The 10407-nt window shown below is 34.5% G+C and overlaps 1 protein-coding gene across 1 annotated transcript in view; it reads left to right on the plus strand.

Annotated features, from left to right (window-relative positions):
- The window catches only part of LOC148956699 (zinc finger protein castor homolog 1-like), a 207362-nt gene extending 204870 nt beyond the window's left edge, over positions 1-2492 (plus strand). Inside the window, exon 22 of the mRNA XM_089086777.1 lies at positions 1470-2492. Coding sequence (XP_088942903.1) covers positions 1470-1741 — 272 coding nt within the window. The 3' untranslated portion in view covers positions 1742-2492. The remainder of the gene's footprint in view (positions 1-1469) is intronic.
- The last annotated feature ends 7915 nt before the right edge of the window (positions 2493-10407 follow it).

Genomic DNA, 10407 nt, shown 5'->3' on the forward strand with positions numbered 1-10407 from the left:
GGCTTACAGTGAATGTCAGTAAAGACAAAGAGCAGGGCTACATCTGACTCTCAGATGACACTGAAATGAAAAGATAAGCAATTGAACAGGTCGTTGAATTTAAGTACCTCGAAAGATGGATTGATTACAATGGTGAAATAGCCAACGAAATCAAGAGATCTAGTTGGAAAAGCTACATCACCTTTTAATAAGTTGAAACCAATCTGGTGCAGTAGGAAATACTCAATGCGCTTGAAGCAGCACCTCATGAATAGCAAATGACGTCCATTCTCCTTTATACAAGTGAATGCTAGAAACTAAATGTCTAACTGAAAAAAACGCGTCCCAAATTTTGAAAACATATGCATTAGAGGAATACTGAACATATCGTGACATGAAAAGATAGTAACACAGAAGTTCACCGGCGAACCAGTTAACCATTAGTTACAGACTTTCTGAAACGAAGGAGATCAATATAACTTGACCACGTCTTTCCTATGCCAAAGGTTTAACTCCCATGTATATTTTATGAGTGGTTCCTGAAAAGAGGCGCAAAAGAGGTCGACCAAGACGCACCTTGCAGCAGTACTTTGAATAGGATCTAAGTGGAGGGGATATGTCTCTTCAACCCCAGTGGTAGGAACTAAGACTGTAGCTCTGCTCCGTGATGTCTGGCAAGGTTTCGTAGACGCCTCATGCACCATTCATTTTTATATATATATATATAAAAAATATATATATATATATATATATATATATATATATATATATATATATATATATATATATATATATATATATATATATATATATATATATATATATATATATATATATATATATATATATATATATATAATAGGACATGAAAGGTTTGAAAGAGTTGTGTGTAAAAAATGGTTCCATTACAACTGAAAACTCTGGAGCATCTAAAGTCTAAGGTAAACGACCGCTCATTACTGGCCGTTGACACTGCAATCGCTAATAATATTTGATAGGTAACTCTTACGTTTGCAAAGATCCCTTCAGTTCCGTATTGCACAATTAATTTTAACACATCTGTAGGTTTCTTTAAGGAGGTGTGACGATGTTGAATTGTTTTTTTCATATCTTGGAGTTGGTGGAACAACTGAATGGGGTTGGTGGAACAACTGAATGGGATCTAAATTACCGCAATATATTACTTTTATTGCTACTTACTTTTATTTTCAAGAAATGGTGATAAAGATATGGGAAAATGAAAATTTGGATTATACTTACTTATACTTACTGCCAGGTGTGTCCTATACTTTATTTTAATAAAAATTAAATTTCAAAATTACAAATTGATTATCGATAGATTATTTAAAGGAAATTCTGCGCCCCTAAAATTCCTGCACCCATGGCAAATGTCCCCTCTGCCCCTCTAGAACCACCTCTGCTTGCAGAACGCCACAATCATCAAACTGATAGATCAAACCTCCGACTAAATTTTTCTTTTTGTTTTTTAGGCTCAGTTCAGAATAAGGCATCTCACTTTCACTGTCTTAAATGTGATTTTGTCTGCACTGATACAAACAAAGTTGTTGCACACAGACGTCAACACCAAAAACAGGACTCAATTCTAGCTGCGGGATTTGAGAAATTCACACCATCCCAATCTTGCAGGAATGAAAGTTGTCCGCACAACAGCAAACAGACCCATTACCATTGCCTTAAATGCTCCTATGCTGTGTTAGGCCTATCGCAAATGTCAGCCCATAAATATCGGCACATGGATTAAGTTTAAAAGGTTTTCAGGGGTTTAATTCATAGTCAAATATCCTTCACTTTTTTACAGTGCTTCGAAAATTCGGTTTTTTGAAAATGTAGGTATCAGAAATGCAAAGATAAGGAATATATAACAGTGATTCAAGATAAGCATAATCATGAAAAAATTTTTTATGGATTTTTGGCTATGAGGTTATTTCTTCCCTGAAATATTTTTATTTTTAAATATGTGATTAATTGATTTAGTCTAGTAAATCGTTATACATTGCTACGTTGGTATGCTAGTTCTGCTTTGCCAAAGTTTTATATTCGCACCAAGTGCGGTCTAGATTAGTGTTTTCCTTTCTAATTTTGTTCTTCTATCTATTATAATTCCTTTATGGAAATAGCATCATTCAACCCTATTTGTCTTCTCGTTGATTAGTCACTGTGAAAGACGTTCCTGCGCTTTAAGCTTTTCTTGGAACCTTAGATATTCATTTTAAATTATATGTAAAAAGGCTAACCCAAAATGGTGGTATGCTTAGCCATGTTTGACCCATTAGCAAGGAATTTGGATTTGAACCCTTTACTCAAGACCGTTTTTCTTGAACCCTTTTCAGCGTCATGGACCTCCTTTTAAGGCAGGTAAAAGTGAATTCAGTCACCTAATGCCCTTATGATAAATAATAACTTGACCTTAATTATCTCTTTTACCGTTTGAGTTTAATTATTTCATTAGCTATCATCTCATTGATTCAAGTTTATTCATTTTTCTAAGATTTATTTTTAGTTTGTAGTTACATTTAATTAAAATCTATTAATTAACTAGTAAATAAAAGGTCATTTAGTCAGCATTGAAACATTGAACTTTTTCGGATCCACTGCGAGCATTAATTAATTAGATCGTAATCCGACTGCGAGTCGTAACTCCTGGGCTGATGAACGATGCACTCATTATTTTCCAATGCTGTGCCTCGAAGATGTTTCACAGCTTTTAGAGCGTTTTTAATTTCATTTTTAAATTTCTAGAGAATAATGCATTTTTGTAGAAAATCATGCCTCGCTTCAAAACGATCTAAAAGTACTAAATAAAATAGTTTTATCACATATATGTGATGATTAGTTTTTAGTTTTAATGTTGCTCCCAACTTTCAGTTGAAAAACTTGTTTTTCTTTATTGAATTTATGATCGTTTTCTTAAATAGTACCCGGAAATTTGTTTCAACTTTCATGGAAAAATCCCCCCTTTTCACGGAAAAACCCTCTGGACAGTTTTAAGCCGGTGGAAATTTACCCCGGACAATTACCCTTAACATCTCGCCGCGTAAAATTGATTTGGCAAAGAGAAAGTTAGACATATAAAAAGAATTTCGTATAGGAATTCATGGAAAAAATTCCCAGTGTAAAATTTCCTCTGCAAAGTTCACCTCCCTGAAACCTCCCTCCCCATGGAAAATTCTCCCCTTGGAAAATCCACCAGGATAAATAATTTCTGTTAAGAGAAAACCAGTAGAAACCCGAACATACATCTTCTTCTTCTCCAGGTATATTTGTATATTTGAGAAGCCAATAGCTTATTAAGGTAAAGAGACGCAATTACTCGAGCAATGTAAGGGCTCAACCAAGTAGTTAATGCCTTTAGTATTTGTCATTCCATTGTAGTGCATTGATGTTTGCAAGTTACGTAATGCAGTTTTGTGATATTTATTTGCCATATGCCTATAATACTTGTTTTTACCCATTGTATTTTTTCTTTGTTTTTGTTAGGCTATTTATCACCAGTGTGTGTATTCAAGCGACCAAGGAACCTTCAGCAAAAAAATCTGATAAAACGAATTTTCTTTCTTTATTTTTCAATGATTCTTTTTAAATATTTTCTTACAATTCAGAGTAACAGTTAGGATTTAGACTTTTTTTTATTGTTCTTTCAATTGCTTTTCTTTGCTGCTTGAAATTACACCTGACTTTTGTCAATAAAAAATAAAATGTCGTTCAACAAAATTTAGTTGTGAGATAAAGATGGTGCCAAAACTTGAGAAGTACTACCAGTGAAAGTGTACCATGCCAGTGATTTTTTTTTTTTTGCGCCATTATTTTGCCCGTGCCTTAACGTTTGAACTGTTTATAATACTGCCTATAGTTTTGTGTGCCTTTTTTTGTCTTTTCAGTGCCAAATATTTAGCCTCAGATCACACAGCCAGTCTATCAGAAATTGCGGCGGTATTCACTCGTTCGGTTGTGCAATCTATAGAAAACAATTCTTAGCACGCCATTTTCTCGATAGTACGGTGCTTATTGTATAAAATAAATTTTTTATTTGCAATCTCAGTTTCTTTTATTTGGTGATAGCACTCAATTGGTTTAAACAATGAATAATTGTCTGCTTTAACGACAAAAATCGAACTTCAGATGGAGCCTTCTTCAGTGCTATTCTGATTTTGACTGCTCAGAGAAGCCCATTAAACATGGAATTTGTCTTAAGCTATTTGATTTATTTTTATAATAAAGATCCTCATATTTCGGTTTAGCTCTTGGGTATTCTTCGGGTTTATGTTTGCACCACTAGCCTAGTTCAATACAAAATAATCAGTGACACCAGAATCTGAACCCCAGCCCTTACAGACACAGGATTGCCAATTCAACGCGCTAACTACTTGGATAGTAAGGAGTTTCGCATGAACGGACTTTCTGAAAGTTTTCTCGAAGATGATTTCTAGCGTTAGTCTTTTCATTCGAAATTTTGGGTATTAAAACGAATAATTGATTAAGTAAGAATATGAAAAACGTAACACAAGGAACTTAGTCACCTATAGGATAATTAGTGAGTACCAGAACCTCCAAACAATATATATTAGCCATCCAGCCAGTGACTTGACCTCCAGACAGCCAGTGACATCCAGTGACAGCCAGTGACATCCAGAAAGTGACTTGACTCAGTGGCAACAACCCAGATTCCTATTACTCCATAAACATGGCTTCCCACCAGTGCACCATCGAATTATACGTTTACCACATAATTTGTCGGTCATCCTATATAAATTATAGGTCGTGCCTTCTAAGCAGAAATAAACTAATCTAACAGTATTATTTTGAATACATTGCACAAGAATTCAGCCTTGTTTGCAGCTAATAAAGTTTGCACAGCAGCCGTGGAAGCGTGCGGAAGAACCAGTAGGTTTAAAGTGAAATGCCCAAGCAGAAGAAAACGCTTTGACAAATTAACATATTTTGTCTGCAAACCCACGTCCAAAACACTACTGGATCCAAAAAAACTCAGAGTAAAAGGATAGTCTCTTCCACTCTTGGACTGTTTTTTTTCTAAACATTGTCAATCTGTAAACTGGAGACTAGGGCAAGTGGTGCCAAGTTTGGCCAACAACACTCTAATCCTACATCATAGGGTAGATGAAGCCTATTGAAGTTTCTTACAGACGAATATATGGAGTTGAAAGAAACATATTGCATCCCATTACAGAGCTAACGAAAGTAAATTTATTGACTCAACTCACTACATCACTACTACAAAATAATACTACACGCCCAATGGAAAGCAGAGCTCGTCAACATTTCCGAAGCACGATAAAATTCCCTACACTCTTTCTTAAACCCAACTACAGCAGACAAGAAACACCCTTTTTTTTATAAACTATGCTTCCACTCGGCCCCGACAATGTATATTCTTGATATTGACATAGTAGTTGGTATCATCTGGGTTTATGAGGCAAGAATCCTAAAAGATGAATATGGGTGTCTTCTGCTTCAGATTACCTGTTTAGCTTTTCAACATGCTTCAAAATGTACATCAGCAAGGGAAAGTTAGCCATAAAAACTGGTGAAACTAGATTTTTCGGGAGCAGCCTTCAGAGGCATGTTGGAATCTTTAAAATTTTCCATATAGAAGAATAAAGCTAACCAATCCCAATAGCTATGTGTCTAAAATTGTACGCGATGGCCTTTTCACGTCTCAGATGATAGTTGGGCTAGATAAATGAAATTTCCACAAATTGCTTCCGAACATAAATTACGCCCTGGGAAGCTTTTTCCAAGCTCCTACATCTATTCATGTCTTTTTTCTCAGTCGACCGCCGCTGAAGTGTCGCTACGCCGCCGGCGCACCATAGGAGCACCGCCGCCGGCAGAGGCGGTGGCGTTCGGCTGAATAAATTAATTTTGCGGCATTTCTTTATTGCGTCAACCGCAAAGTCGGAGCTTTTTTTTCGTGTGGTTTAGTATTTCAATTTTCCTGATTAGAAATCAAGCACGGCTTGCACTATCCCCGAATTTTCGGGTATTTCCCCGAAAATCTATGCGTCACCCCGAAAAAAAATTTGATTCCCTCAGTTCTCGAGAATCACGCTATCACGTTGACTTTCCACCCCTTGCGATTTATCACCGTTGAATTTCCCTGCCAAATATTACTTTGCATACTATAATTCTTCACTACTCTATTGTTCGTTAATTTTCGTCTCTTTTGTTACTTTACATAAGAACCAGACATATTTAATATGCAATTGCAAATATTTCATTATACACAGTTCTTCATATGTTGACAAAAAAAGTATAGCCTTTATGAAATGAGTTTAAATCATTTCGAATGTAGTTTCCCAATCGCTATTTCTTACATCATTCGTAGTCAAGAATTTCATTTTGAAGTTGAATAGAATTATAGAACGCATTCACTACTATACAACTTCAGCCTTTAGTTGGATTTTGAAATTGATAGCCGACATATTGTTTCTACAGCTGAATTTTAAGTTTGCTGAATTTTTTTTCTTTTGCTGTATTTAGATAAGATTTTCATAATGTTTAATACTCAATTGTTGAACGCCTGATAGATTAAAGAAAATACAATTCTCTTTCTGACAAAAATCCCCCCCCCCCCAAAAAAAACCCCTTGTATTGAGACAAAATTTGGCTATAGACTAAGCTATGTACAATGTTAGGGAATTAAAGACTGAAACGGAAGTTACCACAAAAATATGATTAATTAAAAAAAATTTAAATTATTGTCTATAGGGGGGGGGGATAGGGGGCTATCATTTTTAAATGATAATACCTCATTTTTTTTAATTTAAGATAATATTTTTTATCTTAACAAAAAGATAATATTTTTTTTCATTTAAAGTGGAGATAGAAGAAACTGATATCAAATTCCCTGGAAAATCGTTGAAATATTTTTATAGACCCAGGGCCCCCCATTGGGACTTGTTCATTGTCTTGGGTATTTTGCGATTTCTCATAGGCTACTGACCTAATTTTTGTGAAATGAAAAATTTTTAGTAACTTTATTGCGTAGATAGGAGAAAATCAGATCTAATGCTCTGACAAATTTATAAGTCGCTTCCATAGCAGCCGGGTGCCCATACATAGGGCCAGATATTTCCTTATGCTATATACAAATTTTCATAGAATTAGGGCTTTTCATTTGGGCTATTTTTGTGCTTTTTTCTTTTCGATCCCAAATATAATGCTAAGAAATAAATTCGCAAAACTCGTGTAGACAACCTATGAGTATATATGGTTTCATTTGAAAAATTGGGGGAGGGGCTGCAACAAAATCATGGCGGCAGTAATATAATATTTAGAAAGAGTATTGAATAGGGAATCAAGTAAAAAACTGTGTTCCCATATGATTCTTTTCTAATACAGTAAATTTATTAAATTTTTATTGTTTCGTCAAATTTTAGATAATAATTTTTCGTGCAATATTTTTAGCCCTAAAAATAAGGAGAGTAGAAAAAATAGATTGGAAATAACAACCCAAGACGAAGTTTGTGTCCTGAACTCAGTTTTGAAAAGTGTATTTACTTTTAAAGATGACAAAGGTTCGCTGTCAAGAACTACTCAAAACTTATAGTAAGTTAAAGTAGTCACCGTAGAGTAAAAAAAAAAATAAATATTGCAATTGAAGTTGATACAGATTTTCTGTATAACCTTCTAAACTAGACCCCGGCACCGCGCCGATGAGGGAAGACCGGCGGCGGCAGTGCCAAAAACAGCACACCACCACCGCGCCGCCGGTAAGATGTCGGCGGCGCGCCACCGGCGCGATCAATGTTAACCGCCAACATTAATGTTTTCATCAGGCTTTCTCAAATCACAGCTTAAATTTACAACAGATTCGAGCCTATTCATGAGTTCAAAACTTCTCAAGTCGCTGGTTGGAAACTGGTCTTCTTCGTTATTTATAAAGAGAAGTAGAATTTTGGTAGAAACGAAATGGCTGTGGTGTTTCAGAACCCTTGCACAATAGTTGAAGTATCTATTAGCTATGTTTTCTTAACATAAATAATTATCAAAATTAGTAGTTTTTTTTCATCGAGAATCACTGCATACAAAACTTCAAATACCGTATCACAAAATTCGTCAGTTATCTGGGTAAAAACTTTGAATATAAGTTTTAACTTAGAAGCTTAATTTTTTCAAAATGTCCTTTGCCTATATCTATTTTGTTACCTTTAAAATAGTTGAAATGGGCGACTTTGATTTTGGTTTTTTTTTTTTTTTTTTTTTTTTTGCTCTTTTGAATTCCTAAAAAGCCTTCCTTGTATTAAAAACCGGTTTTTAATAACAATTCAAAAAAAAAAATACATTTTTATGTTTTTTTGGCTTCTTTATAGAATATATGTCATGTAGGCTAAGGCTGAACTGCTGCTTTTTTTGTTGGTTTTTCTGCTCTTTTGGATATTATTCATTTTTTCTTTTGGGGATTCATTCCAAATTATAAACTCATAAATACCTAATATCAGCTAAATTATAAACTGCATCTAAAAGGAGTAAATTTATCAGAAACATTTTTCTGAATGATTGCATTTCTGAATTTTTATTTTAATCACATGGTGCCTTGTTTTTTTTTATGTAGCCTATCAGCAGAAAACAGTATGTTCTGCTGTGCATAACTGTTTAGAATTATTGAGTACTTTTGTCAACACGCCATAAAAACAGTCCCCTTTTCACCGCTTTTTCCTTATTTCTGATAGTAGCTGTTGCCCCTTTTCACTAAGTTAAAATAACATTTAGCAGGCAGAGAGGAACAAAGCTGAGGGCCATTACGTAAAATTCAACAAAATAAGCTGAAGTTTTTAAGAAGGCCGTTGTATGATTGCGCTGCTCAAGAAAAACAATACTGTTTGACAGATTTGGTCACTCTAGTATTAAATTGAATAAAAAACAAGTTTTTTTTAACTGAAAGTAAGGAACGACGTTAAAACTTAAAACGAAAAGAAATTATTCCGTATATGAAAGGTGCTCTCCTCTCCTCAACGCCTCGCTCTTTACGCTGAAGTTTTTTATTGTTTAAAAGAAAGTTGTGAGAAAGAGTCTAACTTTAGCGTAAAGAGCGAGGCGTTGAGGAGGGGACAGCCCCTTTCATATACAGAATAAATTCTGTTCGTTTTAAGTTTTAATGTCGCTCCTTACTTTCAGTTAAAAAAACTTTTTTTTTTAATTTAATTTTTGAAAGTTTTTGAATTAATGCAGGGTTTGATTTTAACTCACCGTACATAAATAATTAAAACAAAATTTGCATATTCATTTTACTATTATTTTGTTAAATGGCTTTCTCGAAAGTTGTATAATTTTATTTACAAACGTTTTTATTAGTAATAAATTTACGTAACTTACGAATTAACTTACGTAACGAACTTCTATATTTATATATTTTTGATACTTATTTTAGGGGGTTTGCCCCTTAGTAGACACCTCGCTCTTTACGCTAAAGTTTAAATTTTGTTCCAATTCTTCAAAAATGACCCCTTAATCACAAAGGCCGTTAATTAGAATAAATAGCTCTTATGAAAGTACTAAAAAATCTTTGGCTTAAAGAGCGAGGTATTGACTAGAGGGTGAACCCAATCATATACGTAATAATTTCTGTTCGTTTTAAGTTTTGATGTTGATTCTTACTTTCAGTTGAACAACTTTTTTCTTATTTATTTGATTTCTGATCGTTTTTTAAAATAATGCTGGGAAATCCGGCGCCCCCTTTATAGCAATGTCCCTTCCCCCATGAAAACTTCCTCCATGAAAAAATCCTCCCACGTAACTCCCGATCCACCTCCCCTCAATACCAGCAAAAATTCCCCCTGAAAACGTCTATATACTTCCCAATAACCAATACTAAATGTAAACATTAGGTAAAGTTCATAACTTTCAGCCCTCCCCGGGGGACTTTGGGGGATTAAGTTATCCGAAAAGATATAGTTATTATATTTTCCGACCATAATGAACAAAATGACTGTCTCAAAGTTTTGATCTGATGACTCTGGGAAAAAATGAGCATGGGAGGTGGCGTAGTTGCCCTCTAGTTTTTTGGTCACTTAAAAAGGGCTCTAGAACTTTTAATTTCCGTTTGATTGAGCCCTCCCACGATATTCTAAGACCACTGGGTCAATATGACCACCCCTGGGAAAAAAAAAATAATAAAATAAACACGCATCAGTGATCTTTCTTCTGGCAAAAAATACAAAATTCCACATTTTTTCTGATAGAAGCTTGAAACCTCTACACTAGGGTTCTCTGATACGCTGAATCTGATAGTATGATTTTCATTAAGGTTCTATAACTTTAGGGTATGTTTCCCCCTTTTTTCAAAAATCAGGTAAATTTTCTCAGGCACGTAACTTTTGATGGGTAGAACTTAACTTGATGCAACTTATATATTTGAAATCAGCATAAAAATGTCATTCTTTTGATGTA

This window comes from Artemia sp. Qi Xiang Cuo, chromosome 1, assembly GCF_049724085.1.
Source record: "Artemia sp. Qi Xiang Cuo chromosome 1, ASM4972408v1, whole genome shotgun sequence".
NCBI lineage: Eukaryota > Metazoa > Arthropoda > Branchiopoda > Anostraca > Artemiidae > Artemia > Artemia sp. Qi Xiang Cuo.